The sequence below is a fragment of the Globicephala melas genome, chromosome 3, assembly GCF_963455315.2.
Source record: "Globicephala melas chromosome 3, mGloMel1.2, whole genome shotgun sequence".
In the NCBI taxonomy this organism is placed as follows: domain Eukaryota; kingdom Metazoa; phylum Chordata; class Mammalia; order Artiodactyla; family Delphinidae; genus Globicephala; species Globicephala melas.
Window position 1 is genome coordinate 88,922,637 of NC_083316.1, and position 23,655 is coordinate 88,946,291.

General features: G+C 35.1%; 1 protein-coding gene across 2 annotated transcripts in view; it reads right to left on the reverse strand.

The window, feature by feature from the left end:
• Nucleotides 1-860: 860 nt before the first annotated feature.
• Nucleotides 861-23,655, reverse strand: part of PJA2 (praja ring finger ubiquitin ligase 2) — a 78,866-nt gene continuing 56,071 nt past the window's right edge. For both annotated transcript variants that reach the window (XM_030869908.2, XM_060296091.2), the window contains 4 exons: nucleotides 19,478-19,589; nucleotides 7,111-7,225; nucleotides 6,616-6,737; nucleotides 861-4,038 (listed from right to left, as the gene is read on the reverse strand). In XM_030869908.2, coding sequence (XP_030725768.1) covers nucleotides 3,913-4,038; nucleotides 6,616-6,737; nucleotides 7,111-7,225; nucleotides 19,478-19,589 — 475 coding nt within the window. In that variant the 3' untranslated portion in view covers nucleotides 861-3,912. The remainder of the gene's footprint in view (nucleotides 4,039-6,615; nucleotides 6,738-7,110; nucleotides 7,226-19,477; nucleotides 19,590-23,655) is intronic.

Genomic DNA, 23,655 nt, shown 5'->3' on the forward strand with positions numbered 1-23,655 from the left:
TCATCTAGAGGGCAGTCTACAGTGGCATTCTGAAGAGGATCTGTATTTCATCCTGTTCTATTCAGTATTTATCAGTAACTCGGACAGAGCCACTAAACACCAAAGGCATACTTCATCAAAATTGGGACTGATGCAGGATGAGAGAAGAATCAGAATTCATATGGACCTTTACAAGTTAAATTTAGTAAGGATGAATGTAGTCCAATTAGGTTAAGAAGAAATTGTGTAAGTAATTATTAGGAACAGACTTGGCTTACCAGCAATACCTTGAAGTTTAGCAAGAGACAACAACGTGATACGCTTGCCTAATAATGATGGTAATGATAACACTATCAACATATACGAGTCATGACAGTCATATGAGAGTCACTTTGATGTTGGCAATAATGCTTCTGGACCTTGCTCTAGTCAGAGGAACTGTGTTTAGTTCTGAGCAACACATTTTAAGTGAGGGATGGGAATAGCCAATGCCAGGCTGGTCTAGAATAGATATCATGCAAGATCTGAGAAAAGTGTGAAGCCTGAGGGAAGACAGGAAGAGGTGGTCACACAGACGAGACAGGACTTTTCTGCCTAGCTTCACATATGTGCTATTTATAGGAATATTTGGGTGATACTTTTCTAACGAAATCCAACCCTTGTAGGGGTGCTGAGTGGGCTCCAACTCTGGAAGTTCATCAACCACTTCTGTACAGCTGAGGTCTCTTTTAGGGTTTTCCTTCTTAGATCACAGTTAAAGGAGTATAAAATCACGCACTCAGGAGCCTATTCCAGACTTCCTTAGTAGCTGTGTACTTTGCTATAAACACTAAATCCTCCAGGGGGTTACATTATAGAAGTGATAAGGCTACACAATTAAATATTAGAAATGACCACTGAGTATATCCTGTTTATTGTTTATGATTTACACGAAAAATGATGGATTGGGGTTGTAGAACAATAAACCAATCATTACGTTTAGACCTGGGCTTTTGAAAAACTTGCATTCCATTTTAACAGTTCACATATATTTAACAGTTTATATATAAATGCAGATCACAGATAAGAGTTAGTTAGCTTAGAGATAAACAATTAAGAAACACGAAAGAAAACCACATAGATCTACCTTTAAATATCAGCATTCAAATTACAAGAAAGAAGACGACGTTTAAAAAAATAAAATTATTAGGTCAAGTCACTTAACATATAATAGAGAAATAAGAGAAACAGTACTTTTATTAATATTTATATTTCTAATTTACCTTCATATATTCTTTACTTTTTCAAAAGGAGCCAAGACGTGATCAAACAATATTTAGGTGTCCTAACTTGTCAGCCTCAGCTTCTATCAGTTTGTTACAATGAAAATTCTAAAACCTCAATTTTCTTTTTAAAAGAATTTTTAAGCCAATTCTTATTCAACTTTTCTCCTTCATAGCAGCTGTTTACAGATAGTAGGGAGCCAAGAATGAAGGGCAGAAACAGATGGAAAGCAAAAAGTACAACAGCTATCTTAAGTTCAGCTCTCAACACTGCTGGTTGAATTTGGAACCAAAACCTCTTAACAACTGGCAGATAATAGTTAAATCTTAACAGCCAAAGAAGAAATATTTTCTTTGGGACAGCTGCTATCTAGGAAGAGAAAACCAAGGTCCCTTTACACTGCCTAAATATAATGTGTGTGGCTTATTACAGAGAAATCTGTAACAATGTCAGTTTAACCACTAAGTGTCACAACTGATCATAATTATTTAAAGGAAACAAACAACAACAATAAAAATCACACTAGCCACAAATTTCCACAATATACACATGAGAATTAATTTTAATTTGATTTGACTCCTTGACACTAATTGATCATCAATGAAATACGGTATGGAAAGATCACAGAGTAGAAAACAAGCAATGATTAGTTTATACAACAGTGACTATATACATCAGAAGGAAAACATGCTACCTAATGCAACATTAAGGCTTGAATGTAAGCATTTCCAAAGTCACAGAAGCCCCAAAGAACCCCTAAATTACAAAGTCACCACATTACATGCATGCAATGTTCAGTTTTGTTTTACCCATAAAACGATACACAGTATTTTGCTGTAAGTACCAGACACATTTACAATATATGCAAAAATTAGAATGCAAGTGTTATGTTCCTTATATTTAAGCCTCAAATGTGCCAACAGTGAAAATTCATTTATTTTTAAGAATGAAGAAAAGAGGTGGAATATAAATATGCAGAGAAATTACACAAATAAAATGTAATTTTGCATTTGGGAAGCCATATAAACATTCTTTTTATGTGTCTAAACTAAATCATCATTGTACTACTTGGATAGATGTACACTCACTATGTGTTTTACTATTTTACTTGCTCAAATGTGGCATTCTAACACCCATCATTCTCTGGTGTTGATACCTAATCACATCCGTAAATTAAATATTATGTCCATGTTGATACATACTTGCCTACTGGGTGTGATCACCTAAACAGAAAGCTGTGCACTCTTAGTTTGGTTACATGATTACAAAGATGACCCTGTGGGTCAAATTTCCCATTAAAAAAAAAGTAAAGTAAGGAAAGCTGATTTCCTCACTTTTGTAAAAGCTTGTGAACAGATCTCTTTCAGAGGATAAATGTGAGGTCAGCATCTTCTTTTCTCTTTTAGAGAAAGGAAATTAAGAACGGAACCTGTTCAGTTCTGTTCATACAATCACTAGGCAATCATACAATCTATTCCTTTTTCACCCATGGCTTAATTTGAAACTACTTGTTTTTATTTTAGTTCCAGGTGCATAATTTTCCCAAAATAAATTAGTGTAAAGAAACAAAGGCTGATAATGTAGTACGAATAATCCTTGTTCAACAATATTTTAAAATAATAAATTATAACATAGTAAGGTTTAGATATGTTGTAAAAAGGTATGGCCAAATCTGTCCTGGACCCCATCAGTTTTATGCTTTATACAAGACAGCACAATTAATTCTTCTAGTTTTTTAAGGATTCAGATTTTCCTTCGGGATACAACAGAATGAGTGTTTTAAAACACTTTATGCTTGTTTTCAGACTTTCCAAAATATTTCAGAGCCAAAATTACCTTTAACTATATCCAGTGTTTATTACACAAATGTGCCATGAGTGTTCTGGACCTTCAAGTATAATTTTAACCAAATAGAAAGGACTTCATAAGGCCATCTAATTCATCTCACTGTACCAAGCACTGAGCACATGAGATTGTTTATATGCTTTACTAACCTTACTTTAAGCACATCCACCATTTCAAATATAATAACTTATTTTACTACCTAACCATTTCAAGGAGATTACATCTAAGATTTAAAAATTTTGTGATGCTCTAGCCAGAAGTTTTGTTTGGCATTCTAAAAAGTCCTAATTTTAAACAAAGATGAAAGAGTAAGTTATCTTCTTATAAAACCACTCAGTATTATGAACCAAGAGGTTTTGATGAAGCAAAACCAAAGGGACCAATGAAAAAGCATGCTTTAGAATTCTTTTTTATTTCCAACAAAACCAAATTTTACTACTGTTGTGATCACAATCTTCACATTTGATGCAAATAGGAAAACTTAATTATAATCACTTAGTGGCAGTACTTCAGACAAAACCAATAATGTGTGCCACACAGATGATTATTTCTTCTGGATCAAGTTAATCAATAAGCTTGACATTACAATTAATAACATATTAAACTAAAGAAAATGAACGCACTACTTCAACATTCAGCTTGAAAATGTTTAGTACTTTCTGCAAACCTAAATTTAGTTTAGAAAGGTTAATATTCTCTTTCTAAACTATGGCATAGACTATATATAGCATTTTAAATATATTTATATATAATTATTTGCACATCATATTTTAGAAGGATCTGCAGATTTACTTGGATAGACCGATCTCATTCAAGTGTTCAGGCTTAGGGGGCTTCTGCAGTACTGTCATTTGCAGGTGGGGCATCATGATCAGGCTCAGAGGAAGCAGCTGCAGGTGTTTCCATCACAGCAGGTGGGAAATGACGGCGGCACACAGGGCACGTCCCTGACTAGGGGGAGAAAAAAACAAGTTCACAGCCAATGGAAAGATCTTAACTGCTACAAAGTATCTGAGCAGTATCATTATCCTCAAAACAAGTCAAATAACTTAAAAACAAAACCAAATAAACTTCAAATCCACACAGTACAGAGAGGCAAAATTTTGATGCTATTTCCTCTTCATCCCAATCAGACTCAATTTCTCTGAGGGTAAACAGTGTCTCCTAATCATGTTTGCATCTTTTAGGTCACTCATCTTTCATGTAGTGAGTATTAATTAAGAGTCTACTACATGCTCCACTTGGCACTGGTGCTACAGGGGTGAGCAAGGAGTCACAGGGCATGTCTTCACCTGCACTGAATGCATATATTAGAGAAACCAGAGACCTAATTAATTCACATATTTATTACACCAAATTATCCCCCTAGGACCTTCCTCATATATACTAAAGCCTTACTTTAGTGTAGCACAGATATGTCAAAGCAGATGGACCGCAGACCTCCTTTATAAGCCATATACTTCGTTTTCAAAAAGATATGGAGAGTTAGGTGCCTTCTAAATGATAAAACAAATCAATGAGGGAAGGTGGAACAGGGAAAGCAGTTAGACTGGGAGTACATTATTTTAGGACCAATGGAAGGTTACAGAGATGTGTCATCTGGCGATATGTTATCCCCTCACAAATCTTGTCTTTTTCCCAGAGATCTCCCTGATAGAAAAAAGGTTGAAGAAATCAGGTTATTGAAGGTGACAAAGATTCAGAACCTGGAAACCTTCTCCCTAGAGGAAAGGCTTCACAATAAGCTTCTTCCTGACAGGAGACAGACTACAGAGATTATTACCTTGGGTTAAAGCAAAATCAATGACAATTCAAGATGTACAACATACATAATATTTACAATTCAAGAATTTAATTCAGCAAACATTTATTGTGCACTTGCCATACAGATGGGGCCAAAAGAGCAACATTTTAGAGTCAAGAGTATGAGTATAGTCTCAATCAACCACACACTAGCTGTGTAACCTTGGATGAATAACAATGATTGGAAAATGAGAATAAGGATACCAATATGTCCCAGAGTTACTGTTAGGATTAAATGGGAAAACACACATCAATCATCCAGCAATACCTGACACAGAGCAGGCACAGACAACACCAGATCCTTCTTAAGGCTCTGATACTATTGTGAGAGTTTAAAAAAGAGGATATTAAGGATAGAAAAGGTCGAATTTAAGCGGACCTACCTAGATCATCTATTCTTACAGTAAGGGGAAGACCACACCAGGCTAAGCAAACATGAGTAAATGTACAGAGGAGTAAATCTGATGAGATAGACTAGATCACAGAAGGCCTGGAAAGCCTAGACAGAAACTTTAGATTTTTTATTTTATTTATTTATTATTTTTTTTGTGGTACGCGGGCCTCTCACTGTTGTGGCCTCTCCCATTGCGGAGCACAGGCTCCGGACGCACAGGCTCAGCGGCCATGGCTCACGGGCCCAGCCACTCCGCGGCATGTGGGATCCTCCCGGACCGGGGCACGAACCCGCGTCCCCTATATCGGCAGGCGGACTCTCAACCACTGCGCCACCAGGGAAGCCCGAAACTTTAGATTTTATAAAGGAATCATGAACATTTCTGCACTGGATTTTAGATACCAACTAGAGTTTTGACAAAGATGAAGTAGCAGTAGAGGGGGAGCAACAGCAAAGAAAGAGAAAGGAAAGAAAAGAAGGGAGAAAGGAGAGGGTAGGAAATAAGAGAAGAGAGAAGGAAGGGAGTGCTTATAGAGAAGAAAGGGAGCCATATCCGTAAGTAATTAAGCTGGGAATGTGATTTGGGAATTTCTACTGAACTACATGTAAATATCCTTTATGCAAGAATAGAATTCACTGTGAAGATGTAAGTAAAACCTTTTTTTTCTTAAGTAATTCAAATATACTTAAAAATTATTGGGTAAACATTGAAAAACAGTATATAAAAATTTGAATAGGAGCTACTTGGTAGGTTATTAAATATTTATCATATACATTTTAATTTTTAAAATTATTTTCTTGTAGTACAGTTGATTTCCAATGTTGTGTTAATTTTTGCTATATAGCAAAGTGATTCAGTTATACATATATATATTCTTTTTCATATTCTTTGCCATTACAGTTTATCCCAGGATATTAAATATAGTTCCCTGTGCTATATGGTAGGATCTTGTTGCTTTTCCTCATATACATTTTTAAAGATACCATCTCATATTAGCAGAATATCTGTATACTGTTATAGTACTCTGAGTAGTCCTAAAGGCTTCTTTGCTTAAGATATTTTTGAAAACATCAAATTTCAGGGATATAATCAAAGATCTAATTAGCTTTATCCTAAAATCATTTGCCTATATTGTTTTTAGACAATGTTAGTAAGGTAAAATAGTCTGATATATCGTTAATCTGTAATCATTAAAAGGTAACCAATTTTAAACACTGAATTAAAAATTACTACGAGTATGTAGCTAAATAAAATAGGCTTAAAGACACTACTATCATCATTAACTTGTAGGAGAAACTATTAACTTTAAAAAAGTAAATCTGCAACTCACCTTCTGCAGCCAAATTGAGACACAAGGTTTGTGAAAGAAATGATGACAGGGTAACTCTGTTGCTATATCATCCTTAATATACTCACTGCAACAGATTGGACAGCATTGCTCCTGACCAATAGCTGAAAACAAATAATTTGATTTATCAATCCCATGAAGTTCAATTTTAATAAAATTGAAAACCAACATATTAACTCATAGACAACACCTATGAAAGACAAAAGAACCAGACTTCGGTGAATTAATTGGCAAAAGTGTTTCAGCTTAATACATGACAATTTGGAATTTAATAAACATTGCTTTTGTAGAAAAGTTGTCCCAGCCTATCACTTGATAAATTAAAAAATTCCACTAGGTAAAAGTTTGTCTGAATTAGGTTTCATACAAAATCTAATGAAAGTTTCTGACAGTCACTATTTTATCTTCTAGGTGCATTGGTAATATACTTGAATATGCAAAGTGTCGTTCAACATTAGAGATCAACTTTGCCCTTACCAGTGTGATCTTCAAGAACAAGGGTCTCTGGAAGACCATCAATGCTCTCCTTACTGGCTGGTGGATTGGCCACCTCAACATCCACTGCAAGAGACTCTAAATGTGCCAGGGCAGTCTGAAAATGACAAGTCGCATTTCTTTGTTAGGAAACACTTTTTAAAACAGTAATGAAAAACTATTTTTAAAGGTATCTTCCAAAATTATATCCACCATTATCCTCTTCCTACTGGTTTCTTTTGCTTCAGTCCCTGCCCTTTTTGCCTCCTTCCAAAAGGAACCATCACCAAACCAAAAAATCAAAAAACACAGGAAAAAAAATCCCTACTTTTCACAAGTACAACAAAAATCTATCTTGTCTCAATAACCATTTACTTGTCCATCATACTTATATTTTCAAGAGTGGTTACCTCTTCCAACTTATGAGCTTATATATGAGATCAATAACATGAAAGAAAATAAATACTTTGAACAGGTTCAACTCATGAAATATAAAATGTGGCCAAGGTTACAAGATGTTCAAGGCAGGGAAGCAAATAATGCATTTCTGAACGGCTGTATCTACTACTGGTATAGAGTCAGCACACCCACATTACTGGTTCACTAGTACTGGCACAACTCATTTTATTGCACTTTGCAGGTACTGCATGTTTTTACAAATTGAAGGTTTCTGGCAATCCTGGCTCAAACAAATCTATCAGTGCCACTTTTTCCAACAGCATTTCTCACTTCATGTCTCTGTGTCACATTCTGGTAATTCTCACAATATTTAAAACTTTTTCAATATTATTATAATTGTTATGGTGATCTGTGATCAGTGATCTTTGATGTTACTACTATGACTCACTGAAGGCCAAGATGATGGTTAGCATTTTTTAGCAATAAAGTGTTTTTTAATTCAGGTATGTACATTTTTTTGGGACATACTGCTATTGCACACTTAATTGACTACAGTATAGTGTAAACATAACTTTTATATGCACTGAGAAACCAAAAATTTGTGTGACTCACTTTATTGTAGTGCTCTTGAACTGAACCTGGAATATCTCTGAGGTATGCCTGTATTCCTAGGTTATCTGGGTTGTGAACTTTATTTAGGAGTTCAAATGTCTGGAAAAAGTCACTCACAGGAATGGAAAGAACAGCAAATCATATGACCATCTAGTACAAGTCACCCTCATCTTTTTGTGGCTTGATTAGCCCTTATGGCTACAATTAGGTTAGAACTGCAGATAGGACCTATAATCACAGGATCTAAAAGGTAGAAACACACCAAGTATCCACAGATGAATGGATGAACAAAATGTGGTTGGTAAAGATAAATATTCAATATATAGTGAAATTCAGAATATTCTGATATCGTAATATGGTAATATATTAACCACTTCACTAAGAATAAATGTTAAAGGACAAGAGTATTAAAAATAATTATACTACAATAACTTATTAATGAATACTCAATATAAGAAAAGGTAAACTGTGACATCAAAAACGTAAGAGTGGGGAAATAAAAGGGTAAAGTTTTTGTAGGCAATTGAAGTTACCAGCATAAAGTAGGCTGTTAAGATGTTTTATGTAAACCTCATGGTAACCACAAAGCAAAAGTCTACATTAGATTCACAAAAGGTAAAAAAATCACCAAGTCACAAAAGGAGACAATAAGAGAAGGAGAAAGTAACAAGGGAACTACAAAACAGCCAGACAACATAATAAGAAGGCATTAGTAAGTTCTTATCTATCAATAGTTACTCTAATATAAATGGACTAAATTCTCCAATCAAAAGGCATACAGTGGCGAATGGAAAAAAAAACAAGACCCAACTACATGCTGCCTGTAAGAGACTCACTTCAGCTTTAAGAAACACATAGGCTCAAAGTAAAGGGATGGAAAAAGACACTCCATTCAAGTGGAAACCAAAGAGAGCAGGGGCAGCTATACTTATATCAGACAAGAGACTTTGAGCCAAAAATGGTAACAAGAGGCAAAGAAGATTATTATACAATGATACAGAATCAACTCATCAAGAGAATACAACAATCATAAATGAATATGTACCCAAAAAAAAGAGCAACTAAATATATTAAGCAAATAAAAACAGATCTGAAGTGAGATTAGACAACAATATGATATTAGGGGAGTCCAATATTTCACTTTCAATAATGGAGATATTATCCGGACAGAAAACAAAAAGGAAATATTGGACTTGAACTATACTTTAGGTAAAATGGACCTAACAGACATATACAGAACATTCCACAAAACAGCAGCGGAAGACACATTCTTCTTGAATGCACATGAAACATTATCCAGGTTAGATCATATATGTCACAAAACAAGTCTTGGCAAATTTGAGAAGACTGAAATCACACCAATTATCTTTTCTGTCCAAAATGGCAAGAAATGAAAAATCAACAATAGGAAGAAAACTGGAAAATTCACAAAAATGTGGAAATTAAACAACACACTCCTGAACAACCAATGAGGCAAAGAAGAAATCAGAAGATATCTTGAAACAAACAATAATGGAAACACAATATACCAAAACTTACAGGACAAAACAAAAGCAGTTCTAAGAGGGAAGTTTATAGCAAAAAAATGCCTACATTAAGAAAAAGGAAATATACCAAACAACCTAACTTTACACCTCAAGGAAGTAGAAAATAGTTTGAAAATTTTTTTCAAAATATCTGAAAAAGAAACTAAGCTGAAAGTTATCAGGAGGAAGGAAGTAACAAAGATCAGAGCAGAAAGTGTAGAGACCAGAAAAATAGAAAATACCAACTAACACCTGTTTTTTTTTGAAAAAGTAACATTGACAAGCCTTTAGTTAGACTAAGAAAAAAGACAAAAGACCCAAATAGAATAATAAATGAAAGAGGAGACATTACAACTGATAACACAGAAATAAAAGTATCAGAGGAGACTATCATGAATAACTGTACACCAACAAATTGGATATATTAGAAGAGAAACATAAAACCTACCAAGAATGAATCGTAAAGAAACAGAAATACTGAACAGACCAATACAAGCAGGGAGAATGAATCAGTAATCAAAAATCTCCCCCAACAGAAAAGCCCAGGAGCAGATGGTTTCCCTGGGAAATTCTACCAAACATTTAAAGAATTAATGCCAATCCTTCTCAAACTCTTTCAAGAGGAGGAGGAACACTCCCAAACTCATTTTATGAGTCCAGCATTACTCTGATAGCAAAGCCAGTTTATGACACAAGAGGCATACCTTACTGCATTGAGTTCTGCTTCATTGCGCTTCACAGATATTGTGTTATTTACAAATTCAAGGTTTGTGGCAACCTTGCATGACAGTTAGCGTTTTTAGCAATGAAGTATTTAAAAATTAAGGTATATACATTGTTTTTCTAGACATAATGCTATTGCCTACTTAATAGAGTAAGTATAGTGTAAACATAACTTTTTATATGCACTGGGAAATGAAAAAATTTGTTGACTTGCTTTATTGTGATATTCACTTTACTGCGGTGGTCTGGAGCCAAACCCGCAATATCTCCGAGGTATGCCTGTACAAGAAAAGAAAGTTACAGCCCAATAATCCTGATGAACGTAGATGCAAAAATCCTCAACAAAATAGTAACAGACCATATTCAACAGCACATAAACGGATCACACACCATGATCAAGTGATATTTATCCCTGGGATGCAAGGATGGATCAACACATATGAATCAATAAATATGATACAGCACATTTATAAAATGAAAAGATAAAATGCATATGATCATCCCAATAGATGCAAAAAAAAAAAAAAGAAAAAGAAAAGGAAAACACTCATTTGACAAAACGCAGCAACCTTTCATGATGAAAACTTTTCACAGATGGGTATAGAAGGAACATACCTCAACATAATAAAGGCACACAAAGCCCACAGCTAACATCATAATCAACAGTGAAAGGTGGAAAGTTTTCCCCCTAAAATCAAGAACAAGACAAGGGTGCCCACTCTCACCACTCCTATTAAACATAGTACAGAAATCCTAGCCAAAGTAATCAGGCAAGAAAAATAAATAAAAGGCATCAAATTGGAAAGGAAGAAGTAAAAGTGTCTTTGTTTGCAGATAAGATCTTATATATATAGAAATTCCTAGACTCCACACACACACACACAAAGTTAGAACTAATCAACAAATTCAGTAAAGTTGCAGGATACAAAATCAACATATAGGAATCACTTGTGTTTCTATACATTAATAATAAAATATCTGAAAAAGAAATTTTAAAAAATCCCATTCATGACAGCATAAAAAATTTAATAAAATACTTAGGAATAAGCTCAAGCAAAGAGGTGAAAGATCTATACACTGAAAACTATACCACTTTGCTGAAAGAAGACATGAATAATGCAAAGACATCCCATGTTCATGGATTGGAAGAATTAAAATATATGTTAAAATGTCCATACTACCTAAAGCAATATACAGGTTTAATGCAATCCCTATCAAAATTCCAATGGCATTTTTCATGGAAATAGAAAAAAATCTTAAAATCTGTACAGAACCACAAAAGATCCTTATCCTGAATAGCCAAAGCTGAAGCCGTCACATTTCCTGATTTCAAACTGTATACAAAACTATAATAATTAAAACAGTATGGTACTGGCATAAAAACAGACATATAGACCAAATAACAGAATCGAGAGACCAGAAATAAACCCTGGCAAATACGAACAACTGATAAGGGAGCCAGGAATACTCAATGGGGAAAGGATAATCTCTTCAGTAAATGGTACTGGGAAAACTGGATAATCACATGCATAAAGCTGAACCCCTACCTTACACCACTGACAAAAATTAACTTGAAATGGAATAAAAACTTACACATAAGGCCTGAAACTATAAAACTCCTAGAAGAAAATACTGAGAAAAAGTTCCTTGACATTGGTTTTGGCAATGATTTTCTGGATGTGACAACTAAAGCATAAGCAACAAAAGCAAAAATAAATAAGTGGACTACATTAAACTCAAAAGCTTCTGCATTGGAAAAAAACAATCAACAAAATGAAAAGCCTAGCTACAAAGTGGGACAAAATATTTACAAATCATGTATCTGATAAGGGATCAATATTCAAAACACGTAAGGAACTTATGAGCTAAAAAACAAACAATAAAAAAATGAGCAGAGGAACTGAATAGACATTTTTCCAAGGAAGACATACAAAAGGCCAACAGGTACACTAACAGATGCTCAATATCACTAATCATCAGGAAAATGCAAATCAAAACCACAATGAGATACCACCTCACACCTGTTAGAATGGCTATCATGAAAAAGACAAGAAATCAAAGTGTTGGTAAAGCTGGGGATATAAGGGAACCCTCATGCACTGTTGGTGGGAATGTTAACTGATGCAGCCACTATGGAAAACAGCAGAAAGTTCCCCCCCACAAAATTAAAAATAGAACTACCATATGATCCAACAACCCCACTTCTTGATAGTTATCTAAAGGAAATAAAATCAGGATCTTCACTGTAGTATTATTCACAATAGCTAAGATATAGAAACAACCTAAGCATCCACTTATGAATGAATGGATAAAGAAGGTGTGGTGTGGTGTGGTGTGTGTGTGTGTGTGTGTGCGCATAGATCTATCTATATATCTATCTATAAAATGGAATATTATTTAGCCACGAGAAAAAAGGAAATCATGCCATTTGTGACAACATGGATGAAACTTGAGGGCATTATGCTAAGTGAAATAAGTCAGAGAGAGAAACACAAATACTGTATAATATAACTTATATGTGGAATCTAAAAAAGGTGAACTCATAGAAACAGAGAGTAGAATGGTGGTTGCCAGAGACTGGGAGTTGGGGGAAATGGGCAGTTACTGGTCAAAGGGTACAAACTTCCAGTTATGAGTAAGTTCTGGGGATCCAAGGTAGCAAAGTGATTATAGATAACAAATTGTACTATATACTTGAAAGTTGGTAAGAGAGTAAATCTTAAATGTTCTCACCACAAGAAAGAAATGGTAGTTATGTGAGGTGATGGAGGTTAACAATCCTACTGTGATAATTTCACAATATATGTGTATCAAATCAACACACTGTACACCTTAAACTTACACAATGTTACATGTCAAATACATCTCAATAAAGCTGGAAAAATGTGGTATACACATGCAATGGAGTAGAATTCAACCTTGAAAAAGAAGGGAATTCTGACACATGCTAAAACAAGGATGAACACTGAAGGCATTATGCTAAGTGAAATAGGCCAGTTACATTAGGATAAATATTGTATACCTGATATGAGGTACCTAAAGTAGTAAAATTCATAAGATAAACAGTAGAATGATGGTTGCCACAGGATGAGGAAAGGAGGGAATGTGGTTGTTTATGTACAATGCCATTTAACTATATACTTAAAAGTAGTTAGAATAGTAAATTTTACATTATGTGCCTGTTACCACAATAAAAAATAAACAAACTAGGCTTCCTAGGTAGGAATAGGATTCTTTCTGCCTGATGGTTAACATTGCGTTCTCTTGGATGGCAAACATAATCTTTTGTATACTCCTCAAGATCTAGCCAAGATATTTTAGCAACCGTCTTTCCAAAAAGGATTTGAGATGACTTACAAAAAAGGATAGGGCCAAGGCCAAAGCAAAGTCAGGACTAAAAAAAGAGCGAGCAAAAAAAATTCACAGTAATAAAAGTTAATAAACATAGTTAATAACATTGAACACCAAATTTGACTCTGGATTTGCAGATAGATATTGCAAAAAGAAAAACAGTGTGCCAGTAATAGAAGTATTGCCTCTGACAAATTCACCTCTCATCTCCGTCCTGTGAAAATAGATCTGGGCCCTTTAAATATTTTTCCTTTGTCAGCTACCATGATCTTAGGCTGTGCAGGAGAGGGTGCTGGAGAGACATCACAGGAGGAATGGGCTGTTTAGTTCTAGTGCGCAGTGTGTGAGGCTTCCCTGTTGTGGGCTTCTGGAGCACAGACGGCTTCTGCGCCAGGCTCCTCCAGCGTGATGAAAGGTTTCTCCAGCACTTGGATCCGGAAGCACATGCAGTTTCCCCAGTGCCTGACAGCTGCAGTATAAGGTGGCCAGCAGCTTCCCCTGGCACCCATCTTGGGTGGTTTTGTAGCAGGAGCGCTTCCAGTTAGTCTCTTCCCTGTGAATAGTTTCTTTAGCACTCCAAAGGTAGATTTTTGCCAAGATCCAGAGGGCAGATTTCCAGCAAGTTCTGCCAGCATAATAGCATAAACACTTCTCTAAGAGCCATGGTTGTGTCCTCTTCAACGCAGCCTAGCTTTCAGCCCTGGGGGGTGGGGAGGTGGAGTGCTTCATCTCAGCCCTAAGGCTATTCCTTAAATCTACTATTCCTATATTCTTTAGAATTCACTTTACTTCCTAGTAGCCTAACTATAGTTAGTAATTCTTTATACTAAACTTACCCCATTCAAATTAATTGTTTTCTCCCTGTGACTGAGCTCAGACTGATAAAGAACTGGTATCAGGCATGATTCCATGAAGTAAGAATGGGATTGGTTTGGTTGAGCTTTTGGGCTTGAGCTCACTGCTGAGCTCTTTACCAACTGAAGAGGGGTGCTATCAATCCATGGTCTTCAGTGGAATCAAAATTAAACTATCACTGTGGTTGAACACAACGAAGTGCCAACTAAAGCACATGTCTTGGGAACCCAGGTGGCTGCTGCACCTGACCTAATGGCAATAATGATGACTATAAAAACTGTGACGTGGGATGGATCCTTCTGAGCGCTCCTGCACATTTACAAAGAGAAAGTGACAGACTTGGGCCCATTAACTCTCAAAGTGAAGCACGGTATGAGAACCAGAGCATGTCCATGATAGCCCCGAAAAAAATCTCTTACTTTTGAAAATCAAACATACATTTTAAATTAAATTAATTCTCAGTCAAGTTTCTCAAAAATTATATCACTGATTGGTTAAAAAACAGGATTCTGAGACTTAGAATGGGGACATCTGGTTGAACTCAGATGAAACTGACTATTTTGAATCCCCATGTCACTCTGAGCCTCCTTGTACCAGTAGGAGTAGCTTACCCTCCACAAACCAGCCTTTCTCTACTTGAAAATCCTGTGATAATTTCAAGTATAGAGTATACATCTCTCAGTACTTCTATGCCCAATAGTATAAAGTTACCAGAAAACTACAGCAGCCAAAAAAGGCAGGATGATTGAGGACACAGACTCTTGAGAAATGTAGGTTTGGGTCACACCACCAAGTAAAGAATCCCAACCAGGTGAGATTCTTGCTGATGACAGAGAAAATAAGGAAGAAAGACACTATAGCTATGAATTACAGCCTGTGACCAAATACAGAAACAAGGACTAGTAGCTTTGCATATTTTCTATTTGCTTGTTATATGTATATATTTATCTGTATCTACTAACCATTTTCTTTTTTCCCGATCTTCCCATTTTTATTTTATATAGCAGTCAACTTTACAATTTAATCTTTATATAAGAGAATATTCAGTATGACTGACAATTTATGAAGTAATTAATATAGCCAGCGATGAATACAATGACTCTTGGGACTGTTCATCTGTTCATTCTGGGGAAAAGGTGAAACTTCTTCTTTTGTTAGAATAGCTGTATCTTGCTGGGTAGAAATATAGCTGGACTGTCGTTGGACGGCAGTTGAAATGTGTGTAGAAATGTGTATACAGAATCCAAGTAGTCAAACATATGGACTGTTCCAATAATCAATTATTGCTTCTCAGATCTAAATTCACTGTTTTTGTAAGCTCTGTGAAAATGGATTTGGGCCATTTAAATATATTCCCTTCTGACAGTTGTCATGATGTTAAGCTTTGTTCATAGAGGATGCTGAAGAGACAGTGCAGGAGGAAAAGGGCTTTGCTTCTGATCCTGTTCCCACATTCCTTTTTATACTCACCGTTTTTCCACTTTATAAATAAAAGCATACTTCTTCCCCCTTCAAAGGGGCAATCTGAAATACCGGGGTCAAACTGAACTACAATGACTGATAAGAAATCTTTGTAGATGGCTTCCAATTTTCTACTTTCAAAAAAAATAGGAGGATCTAAACAACTTGCCAAGTTTTTGTGATTTTGGTAATATCTGAGAAGAATTCAGTGACAATGCTATGATAAACTCCTTCCATCCCTACCAATTTACTTATTTGAATAAGGATTTTCAATCTACATTCATAAGATAAAAAACAGAAATAAAGTTGATGCTGAATTATGCCTCATTCTAGGAATAAAATTCACTCACAAAGTAATTAGGAAGGGAAAAAAGCTTCTATCTCATTAAGAGATACATTTCTAGTAAAATTTTACTTTATGTTTAAGTAATTATCAAATTTTATAACAGTTCGTTTTTGATCAATAGACACAACAAACATTTTATACTCAATCTAAACCATTTTTTTTACATTTAAATTCCTGAACATATTTTTATTGCAAAAGTGATATAATAGGGTAAATAATATTACTTAAGATTTATGCCAAAAAATTTTAGATGTCAACGTAAAGATGTGCAAAGGAATACTTTTTTTCCCCCAAGATTTCTTTGGGAGTGAGTAAAAAGCTTTAAAATCATTTTTTCAAACAGTTAAATATCTTAAATATTTTGCCCTCATATCTGAGACAGAGATATGAGGCAAATGTTTATTGCCAATATATTCACCAGTATCTACTACCTGAAAAGAAAGAACAGCCTAGTACTGGAAAAATAACAGAAATGAAAACAACCACTGACAGAAAAAGATAGGGCTGCTGAGAAAAAAAACAAATCAAAGCACTCAGTTTGTCTTATTACTTGTTTTTGCTTTATTTAAAGAATGTTAGTATTAAATTTAAAAGGAAAAATCCTAAATTATAAATTATTTCAGTTTCATTTTTCAAAATGAATAAGTAAGTGCATGCTAGAAAAATAAAGATTTCTAGAGAGTGATAGGAAGAAGGAACTGTATTGATTCTCTAGAAGAGAAGCAAGTCTCAATCAAATTCAAATAAAATAAAGCTGAGCACTAAATCTGAAGAATATGTTATGCTGCGGAGAAGGGGAGACATTTAATGCTATTAATCTGAAACAGAAGGATAGGTGGGTAAGAACAACTGAAAGCGGCAGTGCCACTGGGTTCCTGAGAGCAGGAGGCAACAATGTGGAGACTCTATGTTCCCTGGACATACTACATTCTTTCCTTCCTCTTGTCTTTGTCCACTCTGCTAATGCCTTCACCTAGCATGACCTCTCATGACCAGTCTCTCTCGCTCTTCTTTCAAGATGCCAATCAAATGTCACAGTTCCCATTAGTAATAAACAATAAAACTCTTAATTTTCAAAACTTCTTTATAAAGACATCTCCATATTGTAGGAATCATAAACCACTGGCATAATAATGGAAACAAATCATTTAACGACTGTGAAACCAGACTCTAATATTGATGTATATTCCATGTGGTCCCTTAAAATGCCTTTAACTCAAGGAAGTTAGTGATCCTTAATCTTTATATATTCTATTCCTGATGCAGGTTATCATGCTGTGCCACTGTTTCCCATGTGTCAGAATTTGGCAAGGCAAGTTATATAATCTGGGAAAAGTCCTAAGTGTATTATCCTGTCTCATGATATTCTGACTTTTCTTCTAGTACATAGTATTTTTCCTTTTCTTCTCCCAGTTTTACTGAGATATAATTGACATACAGCACCATGTAAGTTTAACATATATAGCATAATGATGTGACTTACATACACCATGAAATGATTATCCCAATAAGTTTAGTGAGCACCCATCATCTCAATATAGATGCAAAATTAAAGAAATAGAAAAAAAGTTATTTCCTTGTGATGAGAACTCTTAGGATTTACTCTCTCAACAACTTTCATATATAATATACAGCAGTGTTAATTATATTTATCATGTTGCACATTACATCCCTAGTACTTATTTATCTTATAACTGAAAGTTTATGCCTTTTGACCACCTTCATCCAATTCCCCCTCCCCCCAACCCCCCACCTCTAGTAACCACAAATCTGATTCTTTTCCTGAGTTTGTTTTTGAAGTATAATTGACCTAGCACACTGTATTAGTTCGTTACACTACATAGTGATTTGATATTTCTATACATTTCAAAATGATCACCATGATACACAGTATTTCTGCTATGGTCACTTTGAGAAAAACATACACTATAATGCATAACTGACAGCAATGATCTCCATGGAAGATTACACACACTTAAAAAAGTGATACCAATGCAGAGCTAACTTGTGTGTGTACCTGTGCATGCATATGTGCGTGTAGATAAATAGGTCTGGATCTCTCTATCTACCTAATACCTAATTTATAAATCTAAACTGGGCTTTTTTTTTTTTTTTTTTTGCGGTACGCAGGCCTCTCACTGTTGTGGCCTCTCCCGTTGTGGAGCACAGGCTCCGGATGCGCAGGTTCAGCAGCCATGGCTCACAGGTCCAGCCGCTCCACGGCATGTGGGATCTTCCCGGACCGGGGCGCGAACCCATGTTCCCTGCATCGGCAGACGGACTCTCAACCACTGCGTCACCAGGACTGGGCTTTCTAATCTCATTACATTTCAAGATAAAATGGTATTATAGTGTTCCTGAAAGTTCCCTCTTTCATTTTTGTTCTCTCACTTTTGACTCATTCACGTTATTACTGTTCATCTACTTTGGAAATCACTGTGGAAATAGTGATTTAAAGAAAGACTTCTTACAACAAAATCCACTAGTGCAGTGGAAGTTCCCAAACATGAAAATGCTTGGGCTTTTGACCATAGGCAAATACAATTATGAACAAGTTGTTGTGTTTTGGTCAAATAAAGCAAAGAAGGCAAGACAAACAGGCACCAAATGTGCCACATTTATTAACCTGTGTATGTGTGTGGGGATGAAAGGGAATAACTTTTCTAACTACATTAAGCAGCTAGATAGACTTAGAAGCCTTAAGAACCAAAAAAGGGAAGTGATTTGTAACATATCTTTAGAGATCTTTAATTGCAGTTAACAAATATACCTGTGTGTGTGTGTATAAAATATTCAGATTCACAGACCTGTATACAGTAATTCTATAGAGGAAGAACATTTTCTAAATGCAAGCAAAACAAACACTTTACATTCTGTAGTAAAAACTGGAAAATATTGTAATTTTAGGCAAATTGGCAGGATGTCAAGTACAATTTCTATACACATACTGAATCATTATTCAGTAATTGTTATTAAATTGGTAAGAAAATTATTCACCTTTTCTTAAAAGCAGTTAAAGAAACCTTTCATTGTTATCACTTGGCATCCCACCAACCTATATATGGGTACCAGAGCACTAAAATAAGCACTAAAATACCTCCATAGCCTGGGCTAAGCGTTCTTCTAGTGCCATGTAAGTGAGGAACTGAGGGTCCACGTAAGAAATAGCTTCAGCAACTCCTAGTCCATCTGCAAAGCCGTCAAACAGGCTGGAAAAAAAAGTACAACCGTGATTTGGGAAACCTTTATAGTGAAGACATAATTATATTAGCATACTGACAAGCCAATAAAGATGCTACAAGCAGAAAACCTTAAAATATTTTAATATAAATCTCATGTGGTGAGGGGCAGGAAGAACCCAACAGAAGAGTTAAATGCTAAGCATATGGAGGTAAGATACCATTCCCAGCCCCAATAGGCTGCCACACTCACTGCACAAAGTTTGTAAGAAAATTCTCTGTTTCTAGTTCTAGCTCTGGGAACTGTTTATGGCTGGGATAAAGGTAGTACTTTTTCCCTCCTAATTCTTTACCATATCTTTCCCCTTTATTTTAGTTTCCAATCTAAATTTAGGTGAGAACATGTTAAGAATACTGCATTTATTTTAATTCTTTCATTGGTCAAAGCCTCTTTTTCTTCTCTTACCTTGTACTGCTTAATTACTTCGGGCTTAAGAAAATTTTATTTTCTCAAGTTTATCTCACTAATCTCTCTTCTATTCTTCTAAAAACTAGGGCTCTTCCCTTATTATTCAGTTTGAAAAGATTTAGCTCCTAACTGCTCATTTTTATTATTATTATTTTTTTCTGAAGGGTTGTAAGCCCCTTGAAGAAAAATATTATGTCTTAATCTGGTCCTTATCTGCTTCCTCCATGCCTACATATACATGGATCCCTCCTTTTTCTCTAGTCTTAGAAATACTAAGTATTTCAAGATTCAGAAAACGTTAAGTATATCCTCAGTCCTCTTCTCTCTAAACCTTGTTCCCTTGGCAATTACATTCAAGTCCACCCCTTCAATTATCCTTTCTACAGATGATCCCTAAACCTCTAATTCCAAAATCCCTCTTGAGTTCTTGACCTACATTTTTAGTTTTCTGTGGGGCACTTTACCTCAATGAACTCCTACCACCTCAAATCCAAGATCTCCAAAACTGAACTTATTTTGTCTACCTAAAGGAAAACTTCTGTTGACTTCCGCATTTCTATCAGAAACTGAATATCATAGTCAGAAAAATCCAGTTACACATGCTAGCTCAAAACAGTTATGATGTCAATCTTTCTGCCACCATTAAAATTACAAATCTATTGCCCAGAGATACAGAAGTACTCCTATGAAGAATATATTAAAGCTTTGTAGTATCTAGAAATCAGCAGACATCACATGGTACAAAGGAACAGACATTTTCCTACAATCACAGATTTTAGAATTAGAATTAAAACTAAGATTACTGAATAAACCTCCTCTGCAATACTAGAACTCATTTATCTATCAGTGAAATGTAGTGCAAAGAGGAAGAGTCTTGGAGTCAGATAGGAATTTAATGTCACATTTAACTGAGTCATACTTAAACAGTATGAAAATATTATTTAACTGTTACTGTTTCTTTATCTGTAAAACAAATTAAATGAGTAGATGCACACAGGTGCCTTGCACAGAGATGGCACCAGAGTAGGCATTCAAGAAACAGTAGAACCATTTCCTCCGTGCTGAAAACATACCGCTTTCTAAGCAGGTGCATGCAGTATGGGAGAGCCCTAATAGAAGTTTGAAACTTATGTGAAGTAAGTGCTCTAGTTCTGCCTGCTGAAGCAACACAAACTATGCCCACTTTCCCTTCGCAAAAAACTCCTTCAAATGATTGGAGTCAACTATCCCCCAAGAATTCTTTTCTTCTCTAGGCCAAACAAATCTAGACACTCAGAGCATGGTACTTGGTTGTAATTTGGTAACTTAAGAATAATCAGCTAATATTAAAAATTCTAGTATCATTCATTTGGTAAACACTATGGTCATAACTGTCTCAGACAACAATCACAAAGGACACTAAAACTAGTAGTTGGTAGCTTGATAGTTTGAAAGGAAACAGGTTATCTTCCCACTAGACGCTTACATAAAGCTAAAAATGGCAACTGTACAGTGATGATATCTGAAAGATAAAACCTTTACCAAGTGATCAGAATTAACATCATCAGTAATGGGACAATTCGACACCATGTGCCTTCTGATATGAACTGAGAAGAACAGAACATTGTTTCTAAGGTATTCCTGCTAAAAATGTGTAACTTGAATCTAATTATGACATTGGACAAAACCAACCTGAGGGACATTCTACAAAATAAATGGCCTGTACTTTTAAAAATGTCAAAGTTATAAAAGACAAAGAAGACTGAGGAAATATTCCAGGTTAAAAGAAACTAAAGAAACATGTTAACTAACATGGTGGTCTTGGATTGGACCAAAAATGGCCTTAGTGGGACAATTATAGACATTTGAATAGGTGTGTAGATTAGATAACGGTACTGTATCAGTGTTAATTTCCTCATTTTGACAATTTTATTATGCTATATAAGAAAATATCCTTGTTTTTATGAAATTCATTCTAGGCTATTTATGAGTAAAGAGGCATCATGTTTGTAACTTACACATAAATGCGTCAGAAAAAAATATGAATATAAAGAAAGGAAAGAAAGAATGGTAACACGAATGTGGTAAATGTTAACATTTAGGGAATCTTAGAGATATATGGGAATTTCCTGTACTACTTTTGCCATTTTTCTGTAAGTCTGAAATAATTTCAAAAGAGTTTAAAAATTCTATTATTAAAGCATGGTAATTAATATCCACAAAGAATTAATTTCTCACAATCTTATTAGGTTAATTATTACAACCCTGATTTCTTATTAGGTTAATAATTATTAAAAAATAATAATTATAACCCCAATTTCTAGCCAAGAGAAAGCTTAAGTTGTTATCAAAGAATAAATAAATGGTACATTTGGGATATGTCTAAATCCAAAATCTATGTTTTCTGCACATCAACTCCTACCACACCAATCTATGAAATATTCTCTGGTTATTCTACAATATTTCTGTGACTTACTCAAAACAAATAAACCAACAAACTTTTGATAGAGGACTTTTTCCATTTTCCTTTAAGCTAAAATAAAAAAAACAAAGGGATTTAATTTTTTCCTAAGCAGTGGCAAAACTGAAAAGAAAGTGCCTCAAATTTTGGCTTTAGATAAGAATTGCTGCTGTTTGTCATGGCTTTTCCTTTTAGTTGTCAAAATGATATGCTATTTTAATATGAAAATCAAACCACATTTTCACCTTATCAACACTTAGCTACTACCATATAAATTGAATAGAGTACCACAAAAGCAAATAAGGAGGTATTGCCATATCTAGACAAAATTCAGAACAGTAACCTTCAAAAATTTTGTCTTAAAATCAATGCTAAATTGTTTTCCATATTAAAAAAAAAAAGTACTTTGAAGCTCCCCAAATTTTGGAACAACCAGCAATGTCTCTAAAATCTTAATACAACAGCCACATTTAGAAAGATCATCAATGAATTAGAAGTTTTCAAATTTAAGCTAAATTTTGTTCAATAAAGACCTTGATTATACCTTCAAATTTTTATGTGAGGGCTTCCCTGCTGGCACAGTGGTTAAGAATCCGCCTGCCAATGCAGGGGACACAGGTTCGAGCCCTGGTCCGGGAAGATCCCACATGCCGCGGAGCAACTAAGCCTGTGTGCCACAACTACTGAGCCTGCACTCTCTGCGTGCCTAGAGCCCGAGCTCCACAACTAGAGAAGCCACTGCAATGAGAAGCCTGCGCACCACGACAAAGATTAGCCTCCGCTCACCGCAACTAGAGAAAAGCAACGCAGCCAAGAATAAATAAAATAAAATAAGTAAATTAAGAAAAAAAAAAAAGCTGGTGGGACCAATGGACTGCAAAAACAAGTGGAGAAAAAAATTTTTTATGTGAAACCTGTTTTGAAAGTTACTTAGAAATATATCCAATACATCAAGATCTTAAAAAATATCACACATCTCAGTAATGTCACCTCTTGCTAATCTGTCCTAAAGAAATAAACTGAAGTACAAATCAAGTTTTATGGGGGGGAAGTTTACTGCACTATTTCAATGGGGAAATAATTAAATTTTAGTGCATCTATAGGATGGAGCACCTATATAATGGAGCTGTAAAAATTATATTCATAAAATTTCAAAAATGTGCAAAAGAACGTAATTCCTCATATAA